A 19444-nucleotide genomic window follows, 5' to 3' on the forward strand; every position below is an offset into this window, starting at 1 on the left:
GAGAAGTTTGTACCTTAAAATCTACAAACATTGATCAGAATGATTAAAAACATGTATAGATATACAACCCTTATTGATTGGAAAAATTAATATTCCTGAATGGTTATATAACTGAATGTTATTTAGATTCAACACAATATCCATTAAAATCCCTATAACTTTTTGTTAAAGAAACCAAAAACAGGCCAGGAACGGTGGCTCACGCTTGTAATCTCAGCAATTTGGGAGGTGGAGGCGGGTGGATCATCAGGTTAGATGATCAAGACCATCCTAGCTAACACGGTGAAACCCAGTCTCTAGTAAAAATAAAAAAAATTACCCAGGTATGGTGGCACACAACTTTAGTCCTAGCTACTCTGGAGACTGAGGCAGGAGAATCACTTGAACCTGGGAGGTGGAAGTTCCAGTGAGCTGAGATCATGCCAATGCACTCCAGCCAGGGTGACAGAGCAAGACTCCATCAAAAAAAAAAAAAAAGGAAAAGAAAAGACAGGCTGAAAAAAGTGGTGCACGTCTCTTGGCCAGGCTGTTCTCAAACGCCTGACCTCCAGTGAGTTACCTGTCTTGGCCTCTCAAAGTGCTGGGATTACAGGCAAAAGGTTTCTCTTCAGCATGAGTTTGCTGATGAACCACAATATATGAACGATGTCTGAAAAATCTGCCACATTTATTACACTTGTAAGATCTGTCTTCATTACAGATTCTCCAAAGATTTGCAATGATTATAGCATTACTGAAAACTTTGTGACAATCATTACATTGGTCAAGTTTCCCTATACCATGGATTACTTGATGGTGAATAAGTGGTGACTGCCCACTAAAGGCTCTGCCACATTCATTGCACTTGTAAGGTTTCTCTCCAGTGTGAATTCTAGTGTGTTTTGCCAGGTGTGAATCACTCCCAAAAGTCTTGTCCCAAACCTTACATTTCTATGGTTTCTTTCCAGTATGAATTCTCCTATGTCTTTCAAGCTGTGATTTGCAACTGAAAACTTTGTCACATTCTTCACATTTGTAAAATTTCTCTGCAATATGAAGTCTATGATGACTTGCAAGGTGTGATTGTTGATTAAAATCCATGCCACATTCATTACACTTGTAAGGTTTCTCTCCAGTATGCAGTCTATGACGGTGTAGAAGAAATGACATCTGATTGAAGGTCTTGTCACACTCATTACACTTGTAAAATTTCTTTCCAGTATGAACTCTCTGATGTTGTGCAAGATGTCCTTGTTGATTAAAACCCTTGCCACATTCATTACACTTGTAAGGTTTCTCTCCAGTATGAATTGCCTTATGAATTACAAGGCCTGAATTTCTAGTGAAGGTCTTGCCACACTCATTACACTTGTAAGGTTTCTCTCCAGTATGAATTGCCTTATGAATTACAAGGCCTGAATTTCTAGTGAAGGTCTTGCCACACTCATTACACTTGTAAGGTTTCTCTCCAGTATGATATCTACGATGGCTTACAAGGGATGATATCCGATGGAAGGTCTTGCCACACTCATTACACTTGTAAGGTTTCTCTCCAGTATGAACTCTCTGATGTTGTGCCAGGTGTGAATCACTCCAGAAAGCCTTGTCACAAACCTTACAATAGTATGGTTTCTCTCCAGTATGAATCCTCCTATGTCTTTCCAGGTGTGATTTGCGACTGAAAACTTTCTCACATTCTTCACATTTGTAACATTTATGAGGTTTCTCTCCAGTATGACGTTTATGGTGACATGCAAGGTTTGCTTTTATACTGAAAACCTTGCCACATTCATTACATGTGTAAGGTTTCTCTCCAGTGTGAACTCTCTGATGTTGTGCCAGGTGTGAATCCCTTTGGAAAGCCTTGTCACAAACCTTACATTTATATGGTTTCTCTCCAGTATGAATCTTCCTATGTCTTTCGAGGTGTGATTTGCGACTGAAATCTTTGTCACATTCTTCACATTTGTAAGGTTTCTCTCCAGTATGAACTCTACGATGTCCTGCAAGGGTTGATCGTTGATTAAAAAACTTGCCACATTCATTACACTTGTAAGGTTTCTCTCCAGTGTGAATTATACTATGTATTGCCAAGTATGAATTACACGCAAAAGCCTTGTCACAAACCTTACATTTGTATGGTTTCTCTCCAGTATGAATTCTCCTATGTCTTTCAAGGTGTGATTTGCGACTGAAAACTTTATTGCATTCTTCACATTTGTAAGGTTTCTCTCCAGTATGAAGTCTATGATGGTAGGCAAGGGTTGAGCGTTGATTGAAAAACTTGCCACATTCAATACACTTGTAAGGTTTCTCTCCAGTGTGAATTGTAGTATGTATTGCCAGGTATGAATTACACACGAAAGCCTTGTCACAAACCTTACATTTATATGGTTTTTCTCCAGTATGCATCTTCCTATGTCTTTCAAGATATGATTTGTGACTGAAAAGTTTGTCACATTCTTCACATTTGTAAGATTTATCTCCAGTATGAATTCTCCTATGTCTTTCAAGGTGTGATTTGCGACTGAAAACTTTGTCACATTCTTCACATTCATAAGGTTTCTCTCCAGTATGAAGTGCTTTGTGAATGAAGAGGGATGAATTGTGACTGAAGGTCTTGCTGCACTCATTACACTTGTAAGGTTTCTCACCAATGTGACATCTACTATGGCATGCAAGGTATCGCTTCTGATTAAAGAGCTTGCCACATACATCACATTTATATTGTTTCTCTCCTAAATGGATGATCTGATGTTTTTTAAAGGGTGAGCTACAATTGAAGGCTTTGCTGCTCTCAACATATTGGAAAGATTTTTCTCTCATGTTTACATTCCGTTTTTTTCTGAGTAATGAAGAATGAAGGGAATTATTCCCATACTTATTAGAAATGTGGGTTCTGGGCCTAAAAGAAATTCTTTGGGATGTTGAAACTGAGGAAGCATTGTTGATAGACTTCTCCACTTGATTATCAATTTTCCCTTTGGGCTGAAATATACACAGTTCAGGCAGATGCGAATGAAAGCTTGATCCAAGCTGATCTTTAATAGGCTTGTTTCCAGCAAGCATTTGATCACATCGGTCTGTACTACCTGTCAACTTTTTCATTTCTGTCATGGGTGCTTCATGGTCATTTGTTTCATCTTCTGGCCACTGAAAAACAAAGTCATGAATATCTGTTGCAATTTCCTGGAAGCAACATTCTCCAATGTGATGACTTGCTTGTCTTTGCAATGTCCCTTTGTGGATCACTTCTGTATTGCGTTGCCCTGTTGATGACAATGTCTTCATCACGCATCTGGAAGAGATATCTGCAAAATATAAACACCAATAGGTTTCCAATTAAGCACAGATGGTATATAGTACTGAAATATGTAACTATGACACAAAAAACAATACTTATTTTAAACTTCCCGAACTTGAGCTTCAAAGTTTAGGAACACAAAAGGAGTAAGATTCTTTAATAAATAAAGGGTGATTCCATGTACTTCAAATCATTTCTGTGGAAGCCATTTCCAATATTATTGACAAAACACTGACAGGCCACAAACATGCATAAGCCTAAAGTAAGGAGTGTTTTTCCACTGACACTCTAAAGTGTATCACACTGTGCAAAAAGGGTATCAGTGTCACATCAAAAAAGAAAAATATATATTCTTGATATTTACAGCATATTTAGTATATACAAATAACTGCTAAAAAACCAGACAATATACTATATTGGTAAATAATTCACAACCAGTTGTTGTAAGGATAGTCAAGATCAATGGAAATTCTATGTTGTCAAACAATCATGGCATTGACAAAATAACAAAAGATTACAAAAATTAGCCAGGTATGGTGGCCCACACCTGTATTCCCAGCTTCTCCAGAGGCTGAGGTACAAGAATCGTGTTAAGCCAAGATGCAAAGGTTGCAGTGAACCAACATCACACACTGCACTCCAGCCTGGGTGTCAAAGTGAGACTCCATCCCAAAAAGCAAAAAAAGGCAGGGGGTGGTGCCTCACACCTGTAATCCCAGTACTTTGGGAGGCCTAGGCAGGCGGATCACCTCAAGTCAGGAGTTCGACCAGCCTGGCCAACATGACAAAACCCCGTCTCTACTAAAAATACAAAAACTAGCTGGTCATAGTCCCAGGTGCCTGTAATCCTAGGTACTTGGGAGGCTGAGACAGGATAATCACTTGAACTCAAGAGACAAAGATTGTGGTAAGCTGAGATCATGCCACTGCACTCTATCCTGGGCAACAGAGTAAGACTCTGTCTCAAAAAAAAAATAAAATGTTAATACCATATTTTTCTGAATAACTGTTACAAAATTAACTATATCCATGAGTAACAGGCATGTTGTGACTTTTTTTTCAGTTTTTAGTATTTTTATTTTTTTGAGATGGAGTCTCACTGTCACCCAGGCTGTAGATCTTGGCTTACTGCAACCTCTGCCTCCTGGATTCAAGTGAGTCTCTTGCCTCAGCCTCCTGAGCACCTGGGATTACAGGCACTTGCCACCATGCCCCTCACCTAATTTTTTTTTTTTTTTTTTTTTTGAGGCAGAGTCTTGCTCTGTCACCCAGACTGGAGTGCAGTGGCGTGATCTTGGCTCACTGCAAGCTCCGCCCCCCAGGTTCATGCCATTCTCCCACCTCAGCCTCCCAAGCAGCCAGGACTACAGGTGCCTGCCACCATACCTGGCTAATTTTTTGTATTTTTAATAGAGATGGGGTTTCACCATGTAAGTGAGGATGGTCTCGATCTCTTGACCCTGTGATCCACCCACCCTGGCATCCCAAAGTGTTGGGATTACAGGTGTGAGCTACCATGCCCAGCCCACTAATTTTTGTATTTTTAGTAGAGATGGGGTTTCACCATGTTGGCCAGGCTGGTCTCAAACTCCTGACCTCAGGTGATCCACATGTCTTGGCTTCCCAAAGTCCTGGGATTAGAGGCATGAGCCACTGCACCTAGCGCCAGTTGGTGACATTAACAAGTAGAGTGTGCCAGTTATATTGCATGCCACATACTGAAAAGTCACTTGTAAAATCATAAAAATCAATTAATCAAATATTGCAACCCATTATAAAACAAGCAAGAAAATAATAAGTAGATTTATAAGGCTGAAGAATTCTAAACAATTCCCTCTTAAGAAAAAAGCCAAAACTTGTACTTACCAGCAGTACACAACGTAAGACCTGAAATACATGTTAAGATCACTACCTTCTGATATATGAGGTCAAGAAAATACACAGCATTATAAAGAATAAGAATTGACTAACGACCAGGTGCTGTGACACATACCAGTAATCCCAGAACTTTGGCAGGCTGAGGCGGGTGAATCATGAGGTCAGGAGTTAAGACCAGCCTGGACAACAAGGTGAAAGCCCATCTCTACTAAAAATACGAAAAAATTAGCTGGGCATGGTGGCAGGTGCCTGTAATCCCAGCTACTTGGGAGTCTGAGGCAGGAATCGTTTGAACCCGGGAGGTGGAGGTTGCAGTGAGCCAAGATCATGCCACTGTACTCCAGCCTGGATGACAGGATGATATTCCTTCACAAAAAAATAAAATAAGATAAATACTTTTCAAATAAGCTTCGGTAGATTTGGTATTCTCTAATAGGATGTTCCTGCAGATGCGGACCTTGAGAGAACTGAGTCATGGGTGTTGACTACTTGTGAATAGGACTAGTGCATTTATAAAGAGATATTAAAGAGCTCATTGCCTGTTCCTCTTTCCACCGTATTAAAACACAGGAGGGCCGGGCGCGGTGGCTCAAGCCTGTAATCCCAGCACTTTGGGAGGCCGAGACGGGCGGATCACGAGGTCAGGAGATCGAGACCATCCTGGCTAATATGGTGAAACCCCGTCTCTACTAAATAATACAAAAAAAAACTAGCCGGGCAACGAGGCGGGCGCCTGTAGTCCCAGCTACTCGGGAGGCTGAGACAGGAGAATGGCTTGAACCTGGGAGGCAGAGCTTGCAGTGAGCTGAGAGCCGGCCACTGCACTCCAGCCTGGGTGGCAGAGCAAGACTCCATCTCAAAAAAAAAAAAAAAAAACACAGGAGGAAGATGGCCGGGCTAAACCATGAAGAAGGCTCTCACTAGGAACCAATTTGGCTGGCATCTTGCTCTTGGGTTTCCCACTTTCCAAATTCATGAGAAATAAATGTCTGTGTCTGAAGCCTCCCAGTTTAAGCTATTTCCCTTTTTGTTTGTTTTTCAGATCGAGTCATGCTCTATCACCCAGGCTGGAGTGTAGTGGCACGATTCTGCTACCTCAAGTGATTCTTCCTCTTTAGTCTAGAGTTTCCCTTTGTCACCCAGGTGACACTGAGGTGTGATCTCAGCTCATTGTAACCTGCATCTCCCAGGTTCAAGTGATTCTCCTGCCTCAGCTGCCCAAGTAGCTGGGATTACAGGTGCACACCACTATGCACAGCTGATTTTTGTAGTTTTAATAGAGATGGGGTTTCACCATGTTGGCCAGGCTTGATTTGAACTCCTGACCTCAAGTGATCAACCTATCTTGGCCTCCCAAATTGCTGGGATTACAGGTGTGAGCCACTGTGTCTGGCCCATTTTTGGCATTTAGTACATTCAAGGTTTCACCATGCTGGCCAGACTGTTCTCAAACTCCTGACCTCAAGGAATCTACTGTTTCTGACAGGACAGTGAAATGACAGAGACAGGAAGAGGGACATCTCATCATCGACATCACTGAAGGTGACAAATCTTATTAAACAAAGGTAATTAAGAGTACTGTAAAACTTGCAATACTTGAAGCCATCTACTAGCACTAACATGTTTTAAAAACGTTGAGACAGGCCGGGTGCCATGACTCATGCCAGTGATCCCAGCATTTTGGGAGGCTAAGGCTGGAGATCACAAGGTCAGATCTAGACCATCCTGGCTAACAAGGTAAAACCCTGTCTCTACTAAAAAAACACAAAAAAATTATCCCAGGATGTTGGCATTCGCCTATAGTCCCAGCTACTTGGGAGGCTGAGGCAGGAGAATCGCTTGAACCTGGGAAGTGGAGGTTGCAGTGAGCCTAGATGATACCACCGCACTTTAGCCTGGGTGACAGACTAAGACTCCACCTCAAAGATTAAAAAAAAAAAAAAAAAAAAAAGAAGGCCGGGCGCGGTGGCTCAAGCCTGTAATCCCAGCACTTTGGGAGGCCGAGACGGGCGGATCACGAGGTCAGGAGATTGAGACCATCCTGGCTAACACGGTGAAACCCCGTCTCTACTAAAAATACAAAAAAACTAGCCGGGTGAGGTGGCGGGCGCCTGTAGTCCCAGCTACTCCAGAGGCTGAGACAGGAGAATGGCGTGAACCCGGGAGGCGGAGCTTGCAGTGAGCCGAGATCCGGCCACTGCACTCCAGCCCCGGCGACAGAGCGAGACTCCGTCTCAAACAAACAAACAAACAAACAAAAAAAGAAATGAAAGAAGGCCAAAGAGTAACTCCAACCCACAAACATATATAAAGTTCTCCAGTAAAGGTAAATTAAAAAAAAAAAAAAAAGGCAGGACAAGCATGGTGGTTCACACCTGTAATCCCAGCATTTTGGGAGGACAAGTCAAGTGGATCACCTGAGGTCAGTTCAAGACAAGCCTGGTGAACAAGCAGAAACCCTGTCTCTACTAAAAGTACAAAATTAGCTGGGTGTGGTGGCACATGCCTGTAATTCCAGCTACTCAGGAGGCTGAGGCAGGAGAATGGGTTGAACCCAGGAGTCAGAGGTTGTGGTGAGCCAAGATCACAGCACTGCACTTCAGCCTGAGTGACAAGAGCAAAACTCTGTCTCATAAATATGTAATTGATTAATAAAAGGACAGATACAGAAACTGGCATAAGTGTCCCTTTTCTTCATAACTAAACTTTTTGCATATCCTTTAAAATAAAAAGGTATGAAAAAATACTGTACATATATGTTAACGGATATGCAACATACACAGAAATAACTGACAAAAATTTTTAAAAAAAGGCCTGGCATGGTGGTTCATGTCTGTAATCCCAGCACTTTGGGAAGCAGAGGCGGGTGGATCACAAGGTCAGGAGATTGAGACCATCCTGGCTAACACAGTGAAACTCCATCTCTACTAAAAATACAAAAACTTAGCCGGGCGTGGTGGCGGGCACCTGTAGTCCCAGCTACTTGGGAGGCTGAGGCAGAAGAATGGCATGAACCTGGGAGGTGGAGCTTGTAGTGAGCCAAGATCGCACCACAGCACTCCAGTCTGGGCAACAGAGCGAGACTCCATCTCAAAAAAAATAATAAAACTAAATAATAATAATAATAATAAAAAGTTCTACTAGAGAAGTAGTTTTTGCAGGGTATAGATTTATTTATTTATTTGTTTATTTTGAGGTGGAGTCTCACTCTGAATCCCACGATGGAGTATAATGGTGCAATCGTGGCTCACTGCAACCTCCGCCTCACGGGTTCAAGAAACTATCCTGCCTCAAGCAACTCTCCTGTCTCCGCCTCCTGAGTAGTTGGGATTACAACCACCCACCACTGTACCTGGCTAATTTTTGTAATTTTGGTAGAGATGAAGTTTTGACATATTAGCCAGGATGGTTTTGAACTCCTGACCTTAGGTGATCTGCCCACTTCGTCCTCCCAAAGTGCTGGGAAAATAGGCGTGAGCCACTGTACATGTCCAGGTTATGGAAATTTTAAGTTTCATCATTATGCTATATTTTAAGATGTTTAAGATACCTGCAACAACAACCTCTGCCCAAATATCTATACAACACACTTCACTTCTGCATACTGAAAGGGATGGACACTAACGTGGTTGTTATATTCACCCTGGAATCATGCTTCAGCCACTTACATGTTTACTAAGAACTAAAAGACAAAACTATGTAAAATAATAATGATTGGGCATGACGGCTCATGCCTGTAATCCCAGCACTTTGGGAAGCTGAGGCAGGTGGATCACTCGAGATGAGGAGTTTGAGACCAGCCTGGCCAACACGGTGAAACCCCATCTCTACTAAAAACACAAAAATTAGCTGGGCATGGTGATAAGCGCCTGCAGTTCCAGCTACTCAGGAAGCTGGGCCACAAGAAACATTTGAGCCCAGAAGGTGGAGGCTGCATTTAGACAGGATTCCACCACTGCACTGTAGCTTGGGTGACAAAGTAAGATTCTGTCATCAAAAAAAAAAAAAGAGGCCAGGTGCGGTGGCTCACGCCTGTAATCCCAGCACTTTGGGAGGCCCAGGTGGAAGGATCACCAGGTCAGCAGACTGAGAGCACACGGCTAACATGATGAAACCCCGTCTCTACTAAAAATACAAAAACTTAGCCAGGTCTATTGGCGGGCGCCTGTAATCCCAGTTACTCAGGAGGCTGGGGCAGGAGAATGGCGTGAACCTGGGAGGAGGAGCTTGCAGTGAGCAGAGATCGGGCCACTGCACTCCAGCCTGGAAGATGGAGCGAGACTCCTTCTAAGAAAGAAAGAGAGGAAAGGGAAGAAAAGGGACGGGAAGGGAAGGGAAGAAAAGGGACGGGCAGGGCAGGGCAGGGCAGGGCAACAGCAGAAGGGCAAGTGAGGGCAAAGAAAGATGTCCTTTCAGAGATGTAAGGATTTAAACTTTCCTTTTCCCACAGAATTTTTCCATTTGCAGAGCGTTTCCCCACACACTATTGGAAGGTGGAGCTTCCACTCTGCCCATCTGAGCTCTTACCTGCCTTTACACCTGTAATACATTCCCACCCAGCTGGAATTTCTTGCTATTTTCACTTCACTCTCCATGGTCCAGGGCTCTTTCCCTTGCTCTGATGTGGAGAATCCTGTTTAACAGGCTTAACAGGTCAGAGATTCCTGCTTATAAAAAGAAATGACCATGATGTGCTGGAGCTTTTCTGGAGTCCCAGCCCTATGTTTCTGTAGGAAAGAAGACACTGCAGATGATCTAGGAAAAGGTTTTACAAATTCCTCCTCTGACTCCTTCTGAATGCTTGGGGAGTATTGTAATATGTAATATGTGGACATGGAGCTCTCCTCCAAAAACTACTGAATCAAAAGCACAGGAGAAGCAGACAGGAAACTGGAGATGTTTAAAGTCTACTGTAAGGTTTTATTTTTGTTTTTGTTTCTTTAAGAGAGTCTTGCTCTGTTGCCCAGGCTGGAGTGCAGTGGTGTGTTCTCTGCTCACTGCAACCTTGACCTCCTGGCTTCAAGTGATTTTCTTTCCTCAGCCTTTCTAGGAGCTGGGATGACATGCATGTGCCACGATGACTGGCTAATTTTTGTATTTTTAATAGAGACGGGGTTTCTCCATCTTGGCCAGGCTGGTCTCGAACTCCTGACCTGTAGTGATCCACGTGCCTCAGCCTCCCAAAGTGCCAGCCTTCCCTAAGCTTTTATGCCTACTTTAGTCCTGGAAACCTCACTGAGGTATCATGAAGAATGCAGAAGATCTAAACAAATGGGACAGTGAAAGTCCAGATGCTACATCATGAAGCTTTTCATTCCAAAATCAATACGGCTTCCATTTTAGTCAAGCAAGGATGTGACTCCCAAGAGGCAACAAGAGAAAATGCAAAGACACACAAGGGCACATCCCCACTTCTGGAGGGAAGTTATCCTCACCCAGGGAGACCAGGTTCCTATAATTCTCCAACATCACATCTCTGTACAGAGTCCTCTGAGCAGGGTCCAGGCATTTCCACTCCTCCTGAGAGAATTCTATGGCCACATCCCTGAATGTCAGTAGACCCTGAAATGAAAACACATTTTAAGGAAATGGCTATGGGAGGAGTTCTTATCTTTACAGAAAATGAGAAGAGAAGGGAAAGCATGGATTTAGTTGTAGTGAAGGTTCTGACAAATTCAAGTAAGGGATTTTTCACCACATGATGTCTTTATTACACTTTGAGAAGACGTCAAGACACACTCTCAGTATGAATTTCTTATGTTTGTGAAAAACACAAGAAATAAATAAAAAATCAACATAGGGTTCCTTTTAGAGAAATGTTTGAAACTTTTATTGACACACCAAGTAACATTCATTATGTAGATGAGAGAGCACGACTGATGTCTTCGAAGATGACAACATCCACAGTAAAATTTAGGGCGGGTGCAATGACACATGCCTGTAATCCCAGCACAAAACTGACAATAGGGCTCCCCAGTGAGGTTGGAAAGAGGGTGGAGGATGTCATAGGGAAAGGAGATGCTGTATGGACAAGGACCTAAGCTGCAGCTTTGCTTGGGGTGTTACCAAAAAACAAATATATACATCATGTGATGTTTAAATATAACAATATATATTTAATAATAATTGGTGGGGCTGGGCATGGTGGCTCATGCCTGTAACCCCAGCACTCTGTGAGGCTGAAGCAGGCGGATCACCTGAGGTCAGGAGTTCAAGACCAGCATGGCCAAAATGGTGAAACACTGTCTCTCCTAAACATACAAAAAAATTACCCAGGGCCGGGCGCGGTGGCTCAAGCCTGTAATCCCAGCACTTTGGGAGGCCGAGGCGGGCGGATCACGAGGTCAGGAGATCGAGACCATCCTGGCTAACACGGTGAAACCCCGTCTCTACTAAAATAAATACAAAAAACTAGCCGGGCGAGGTGGCGGGCGCCTGTAGTCCCAGCTACTCGGGAGGCTGAGGCAGGAGAATGGCGTAAACCCGGGAGGCGGAGTTTGTAGTGAGCTGAGATCTGGCCACTGCACTCCAGCCTGGGTGACAGAGCGAGACTCCTTCTCAAAAAAAAAAAAAAAAAAAAAAAAAAAAAAAAAAAAAAAAAAAATTACCCAGGGGTGATGGCACTTGACTATAATCCCAGCTACTCGGGAGGCCAAAACAGAAGAATCGCTTGAACATGGGAGGCAGAGGTTGCAGTGATCCAAGTTCGTGCCACTGCACTCCAGCCTGGGAAACTAATAATTTGCCTCAAAAAAAAAAAAAAAAAAAAAAAAAGGAGGGGCGAGGTGGCTCATGCCTGTAATTTCAACACTGTGGGAGGGTGAAGTGGGTAGATCATGAGGTTAGGAAATTGAGACCATCGTGGCTAACAAGGTGAAACCACATCTCTACTGAAAATACCAAAAAATTATCCTGGCAAGGTGGAACTTGCCTGTATTCCCAGCTACTCAGGAGGCTGAGGCAGGAGAATTGCTTGAACCAGGAAAGCAGAGGTTGCAGTGAGCTGAGATCACAACACTGCACTCCAGTAAGACACCGTCTCAAAAAAAAAAAAAAAAAAAAAAAATTAACCAGGCATGGTGGTACCCACATGTGGTACCAAGCTACCTCAGAGGCAGAGGTTGGGGGATGGCTTGAGCTTGAGGGTAGAGGTTGCAGCGAGCTAAGATCATGTCACTGCACTCCAGCCTGGACAACAGAGTGAGACCTTATCTCAAAAGAAAATAAAATAGACGAAAACATACTTACTCAAAGTATGAAAATCTACTTTGTGTATATATGTCCAAAAAATAATAAAACCTACAAAGACTCACAAGAAATTAGATGTTAATAAAAAGGGTTGTCATTTTCCCCAGATTTTCAAAATATATATGTGTCAGTTTATATGTATTATATATATATATATAGATAGATGTGTGTGTATGTGTATATATATATTTATACATGTAAAGGTTTTAAAAATATAAAAAGTAGCAATATTTGGCCAAGCAAAAAAAATTAGCCAGGTATGGTGGCCCACACCTATAAACCCAGCTACTAGGTGGGCTGAGGCAGGAGAATCGCTTCAATCTGCGAGGCAGAGGTTGCAGTAAGTTGAGATCATGCCACTGCACTGCAGCCTGGGCAACAGAGCAAGACTGTTTCAGAAGAAATAATAATAATAATAGATGGAATGAGAATACGGCTTTATCCTCTAGGATAAAAAAGAAATACTCTACTCCCATATTTGAGAAAAATTGTAACCATTTTTACAAAAAACACCTGTTTCGCAAGCCTCTCCACAGTAACACCACAGTCTTCATGAGCTAAATGTGCTAAGAATGGTTTAATGAATCTCCTGCTGTTATTTATGTTGATTTCATATTCTTAAAATAATGAAGGAATCATTCATGTACTATTCATGTCTATGTATGAACCTTCCATTGTAATTAATAAGATTTTTGGAGTCAGAAACACAGTCACTCAATTATCTAAAAATGTAGTATAAAATCAGGGAGAAAAGATTTTCCCTTATTGGTCTTCTTTTCTAGAATTTACCACGTTCTTTGTGCACATTAATAGGTGACTTCCATTGGCAGCTGCTCTAATCCTGGTCCACAGAGAGCTGCCAGTGCATCCAGATGTGGCCCCTGAACAATCCCTGCTGCCCAACAGCACTGACACCATGGGACCCTCACCCCGTCTCCATCCATGTCTGGTGTGAGCCCTTCCCAGGCCCATGCCCAGTGCAGCCTCTTCCCAAATTCATGTCACTGGGTCACAAGAGACAGAATCTAAGCGAGATGAGAGGGACTGAGGGAAGGCATGGGTGAGTGTGAGCAAACCTGTCAGGCAGGACTCTTCAGACTCAGAGAAGATTCCCAACTCCAAGGCCCAGCGTTTCTGAAAGGAAGGAGACAGAACAATCCACCGAGAATATCATCTCACCTGAGGAGGAGCCATCCCTGACTCCTCTGCTTTCCTCTTCCTCTTCTGGGTTTCTTCCTCATGGACCAAGAGTCTTTAGAAGTCAATCCTGAATGTTAAAAATATGTTGTTTATTGCTTACAACCAACACACCCACTCCCTGAAACACAACACCACATACAAAGGACACCTCACTCTGAGGAAATACGGTCCCCTCTGCTGTCCACTACACCAGGAACAAAAAATTCCTACAGGAAAACTCCCCTCCTGGAGAAGCCCCCCCACACACACTGCAGCAGTGGGGAGCTGGGCTGGGATGAGCTCCTCTTCAGGAAAACTCTACCAAAAATACAAAAGCTTAGCCATGTATGGTGGTGCACGTCTGTGTGTCTGTGGTCCCAGCTACTTAGGAAGCTGAGGTGGAAAAATAACTTGAGCTCAGGTGTTTGAGACAAGCCTGGCCAGCATGGTGAACCCCTGTCTCTACTAAAAATACAAAAATTGGGTTGGGGGCCATGGCTCATGTCTGTAATACTAGCACTCTGAAAGGCTGAGGTGGGTGGATTACTTGAGGTCAGGAGTTTGAGACAAGCCTGGCCAACATGATGAAACCACATCTCTACTAAAAATACAAAAAGTAGCCAGGCTTGGTGGGCATCTGTAATCCCAGTTACATGGGAGGCTGAGGTAGGAAAATCACTTGAACCTGAGGAATGGAGTTCGTAGTGAACCGAGAATGCGCCATTGCACTCCTGCCTGGGTGACAGAGTAAGACTCAAAAATAAAATAAAATAAAATACAAATACAATAATTAGCTGGGTGTGGAGGCACACACCTGCAATCTCAGCTACTTGGGAGGCTGAGGCACAAGAATCACTTGAACCCAGGAGACAGAGGTTGCAGTGAGCCAAGATCACAAGACTGCACTCACAGCCTGGAGGACGGAGTGAGACTCTGTTTGAAAAATAAAAAAATAAAATAAAAACAAAATAAAAAGGCGCATTTCTGATGAGATTGACACAGAGATAAGAAAACCTCAGTAATGTGATAGAGACTGACAGGCAGAGGGAACTTCAGATGTGGGTGGGAGGCCATGGGAGGCATCTCTGAGCCTAGACCTGAAGGAGAAAGGGACAGTGCCATCTTCATTTAGAAACATAGAATAAGAGCAGGGACAGTGACCTGGGACACGAAGGGTTTTGGAGTTTGGGAAAAGAGAAAAGCAAATGTGACGGAGCAGAGGGAGTCAGGAGATGAGGGCAAGCTCCCAGGAGGAGGCTGGACACTGGCAGGGGCCCTGGACACATGGCTGTGGAGCCACAGTGAGGAGTTGGGCTTTTGTCCTAGGGAACCCGGGAAGCCGGTAGAGGGTTCCCTGCCAGGGACTGACATGACCTGCTTTAGATGTAGCTGTGATATCCTCGTACAGAAAAAGGCCTCCGAATATGCTCTCTGTTTCTGAGGGTATAACTCTGTTTCTTCCATTCTTCTGCTTTTTTTTTTTTTTTTTCCTTTTTGGGGCACTGCATCTTATTGAAAATTCTAATTACAAGTGGGCACTCCTCTATCCCAGAAGAAAAGCCACACCCAGACCCGCACTCTATTTTGCCAATGATTTCAGGGGTCAGGATCACTCCTGGTCAACCTCCCGTTGAGCTTTTCTAGTCTAGCCCTTCATCATCAAGCTGCAGGGAGGCTCACTGGGGCTCAGAGTGGGAACCATTTTCACCATGTTACCCTGAGAAGGTCTGAGATGAGTGAGAAGGTGCCTGAATTCTTACATGGGGGCCTGGAAGGGCTAATGGGAAGGTTTGGTCTTATCATCCCATCCTTAAAATTGGAGAAACATCTTTCACATACCTGGGCTAAAGATTCTTTTGAAATGTTCTGATGAAACTGACTCCCAACATTGAATTCTTTCTTACAAGGAAATCTCAGTAACATTTATAAAATGCAGAAGTGTTCATCCTGGCTGACGCAGTGAAATTCCGTCTCTACTAAAAATAGAAAAAATTAGCCAGGTGTGGTGGTGGGCGCCTGTAGTCCCAGCTACTCGGGGGGGCTGAGGCAGGAGAATGGTGTGAACCCGGGAGGCAGAGCTTGCAGTGAGCAGAGATTGCTCCACTGCACTCCAGCCTGGGCGACAGAGCAAGACTACATCTCAAAAAAATTTACAAAATTAGAAAAAAGAACTAAGACATAAGCAAATTTCTTCAATCAAGAATATGTGGGTGGACAGCTGCCATCACCTGTAATTCCAGCACTCTGGGAGGTCAAGGTGGGTGGATCACCTGAGGTCAGGAGTTCGAGACCAGCTTGGCCAACATGGTGAAACCCTGTCTCTACTAAAATACAAAAATTACCCGGACTCCATCCTCGCAACTTATTTAACCTCTGTTGCTCCTTTGCTCCTTCTCCCCAATCTTTCGATCATCCTCAAATAGATTTCCGCCTCTTCTCCCATCTCTGTGCCTCCTCTGCTCTCTGTTAAATTCTCTCTTCCCTGTTGTAACCCCGTGGCCCCTCTCTGGCACCCCAGATCCCCAGGTGTCCTCCCTACTGTGGTTCTCCTGTTGTTCTTTCTGCCACCAGCACCACTCTGCTCTGTTTGCCCTGGCTCCAAATCCCTCCTCCTCTTCCTCACGCTGATGAGCCTACACATTTCTGCCCCTCTCCGTACCTTGCTGTCTGTCCTTCATTTCTCTGTACATCTAGCTTTTCTCTACATTTCTCCAGCTGCTTTTCTCCTCCTGCTTTCTTATATTTTCTTTTTCAATTTTGCTGTCTCTTGGCAAATCCCTCACCATCCTCTACTTTGCCATCTGTTTTGTGTCTTTCTCATTCTTCTTTTCTGTCTCAGGTTTTCTACTGCTCTCTCAGTCCCTCTCTGTCTCCTGATCCCTTTGGCCCACACAATGACATGAGGGTTTGGAGTAAAACGCCTGCATCCCGGAGAAGCGCATTTTCCAAGGGCTGGAGCTGGGCAGGCAAGAACACCCCGTGTCACAGTACAGGCACCGGGCACGTCCCCAATGCGGGCTCAGAGAAAGCGGTGACTGTGGAGGCGACACCTGGGGAGCAGCAGGGCCCAGCATGAGGAGGGAGGTGGGGGGCGACGACACCTTCGGACAAGGCTGGGATCCGCAGGATCAGGCAGAGAACGCGGCCTCCCAGGGACTGGGGTCGCGGCGCTGTGCTCCAGGGACCGATGAGGGTGAGTCTGGGAGGCACGCAGGGTGGGAATTTACCTCTCGGGGTGAGGACTTTAAAAAGCGCAGTGCAAAAGGTGTCAAAAAACGGTTTTGAGCAGGAAAACTACGCGACAGGAAGTGTATACATTGCCCTATAGCAGAAAGACCGGTAAGGGGACCACCCTTAGGGCGACTTTAAACCAAAAACAAGCGGCTTCTGGATTCCCAGGAGAACGTCTGCGTTTGCTCTAGGTGAAGGAAGAAGGGGTAGAACTTCCAGGTCTACGGGGACCCCACGTTCCAGGTGCCGGGACCCGGGGAGAGCTGACTTAATACAACACAGAACAAAACTCACCGCGGCGGCGTGACTTTCACTCCACATGATCTGCTTCCTGGTCTGCGTGAATTTGCGCGCGCAGGACAGAAACCAGGCCTGGGTGGAGCCAACGAGGAGGTGGGCGGGGCCTGAGCGAGGTAGGGGCGGGGCGTAAGGCGGAGAGACCTTGCCCTTTACTACCCGCAGAGTACGGGGTCGAAGAGGGACCCGTGCTTCTCTCAGCCTCTCTCCCAGCGCCTGTTTTGGAGGTGAGAGCGGCCAGGAAGGCTGAAGCGTGATTCCAAAGCCCTGGAATTGTCTGGAAAAAGGATGCAAACTAGAACGTAAAATTCAAAGCCCTGCCTGGTCGAAACGTACATTTTCATGCTGACGGCCCACAGAACAGAATAGAAGTCCTCTCCCTTTCTATTCTCCATTCACCCGGGAGGCAGAGTCCACCCTGTGCTCAGTTTCAGATACTTCCCTAGGGCCTTTGCCTGGGGTGCGGGACGGAGTGCTTAGGCCATGGAGGAGTGAGGTCACCACCTGCTGCTTAAACACAGCAAGAATGTGGGAGCAGAGGTGGGAACCTGAGGTCCCAGCTACTCAGGAAGCAGCGGCGGGAGGATTGCTCAGCCTAGGGGTCCAGGCCAGCCTGGGAGACAAAGTAATACCCCCTCCCGCGGGGCTCCATTCCTCGTCTTTTTTTTTTTTTTTTTGAGACGGAGTTTCGCTCTTTTTGCCCAGGCTGGAGTGCAATGGCGCGATCTCAGCTCACTGCAACCTCCACCTCCCGGGTTCGAGCAATTCTCCTGCCTCAGCCTCCCTAGTAATTGGGATTACAGGCGCCTGTCACCATGCCCGGCTAATTTTTTGTATTTTTAGTAGATACGGGGTTTCACCATATTGGCCAGGATTGTTTCGATCTCTTGACCTCGTGATCCACCCGCCTCAACCTGCCAAAGTGCTGGGATTACAGGCATAAGCCACCACACCCGGCCTTTTTTTTTTTTTTTTTTAACTTTTAAAATAAAATTTTGCTTTTGTGAGATAGGGATACATTACTCTTTTCCCTGTGAACATCCAGTTAGTTGTGCCAGCACATTTGTAATACAGATCTATTACTAAGGAGGGCAGGTGACCTGAAGTTGTAAGTTCGAGACCAACCTGACCAATATGGAGAAACCCCGTCTCTCCTATAAATACAAAAATTAGCCTGGCGTGGTGGTGTGCGCCTATATTCCCAGCTATTCGGGAGTCTGAGGGAAAAGAATCGCTTGAGCCCAGGAAATGGAGGTTGCAGTGAGCCAAGATTGCACCATTACACTCCAGCCTGGGCAACAAGAGTGAAACTCCGTCTCAAAAAGAAACAATAAATAATAATAATAATAAATACAGCTGGACACAGTGGCTCATACCTGAGCAAGACTCTGTCTCAAAAAACAAAACAAACAAACAAAAAACAAGCTACCAGTTACACAGTAGGGCATCCTCAAAAACGAAGGGAACACCTACTCTTTAAGTTTTTCTTACATAGGCGCTTAGGTAAAAACTAAGGTATGCCTACCTGCCAGTGGACTGACAGTGTTACAAAAACTTATTACTTTGTCAATTTAAGGCTATCCTTGGTCGGTCGCGGTGACTCACACCTGTAATCCTGGCACTTTGGAGGGCCGAGGCAGAGGGATCACTTGAGGTCAAGAGTTCGAGACCAGTTTTGCCAACATGGTGAAACCCCATCTTTACTGAAAATGCAACAGTTAGCCGGGCGTGGTGGCACATGATTGTAATCCTAGCTTCTCAGGATGCTGAGGCAGGAGACTCGCTTGAACCCGGAAGGCGGAGGTTGCAGTGAGCTGAGACTGTGCCACTGCATTCCAGCCTGGATGACAAGAGTGAAACTACATTAAAAAGGAAAAAAAGAAAAGAAAAGCTATCCTTGGTATTTTAGCGTGGGGGTACTTGAAAGCATGACTGTAATTATCTTAGAAGCATACATTGTCATGGGATATTGGGTCATGTGGACATTGTGTTTCTTTAGAAGTTTGTCCCTGCAGGTACTACTAAGCTGCTTTCCTTAACTGTAAACATCTTACAGTCATGATTCATGTGTGAGCAGTAAGGAATACATCTTGCTAGTTTTAATGGACTTGAGCTTTGTCATTGTAGCTCTCCTAGGTTCCTGTTCAACAGTTTATCCACTCATGCACCACAGAGTTCTAAGCACAATTATGGAGACACTACTTTCTTGTAATGCACTGAGATCATGCCACTGTACTTTAGCCTGGGAGACAGAATGAGATTCCGTCTCATGGCGGGAGCAGAGAAAGCGAGGAGGACGCAGGCAGGAGATGAGGTCAGAGGGGTCCT

General features: G+C 44.7%; 1 protein-coding gene across 1 annotated transcript in view; it reads right to left on the bottom strand.

Moving 5' to 3' along the window:
- Positions 1-485: 485 nt before the first annotated feature.
- The window catches only part of LOC104672666 (zinc finger protein 28-like), a 37199-nt gene continuing 18240 nt past the window's right edge, over positions 486-19444 (bottom strand). The window contains exons 3-7 of the mRNA XM_010376507.2: positions 17114-17393; positions 15428-15561; positions 13589-13676; positions 10597-10723; positions 486-3290 (exon numbers count right to left, since the gene is read on the bottom strand). Coding sequence (XP_010374809.2) covers positions 931-3290; positions 10597-10723; positions 13589-13603 — 2502 coding nt within the window. The 5' untranslated portion in view covers positions 13604-13676; positions 15428-15561; positions 17114-17393 and the 3' untranslated portion in view covers positions 486-930. The remainder of the gene's footprint in view (positions 3291-10596; positions 10724-13588; positions 13677-15427; positions 15562-17113; positions 17394-19444) is intronic.

The sequence above is a fragment of the Rhinopithecus roxellana genome, chromosome 12, assembly GCF_007565055.1.
Source record: "Rhinopithecus roxellana isolate Shanxi Qingling chromosome 12, ASM756505v1, whole genome shotgun sequence".
Classification (NCBI taxonomy): Eukaryota; Metazoa; Chordata; class Mammalia; order Primates; family Cercopithecidae; genus Rhinopithecus; species Rhinopithecus roxellana.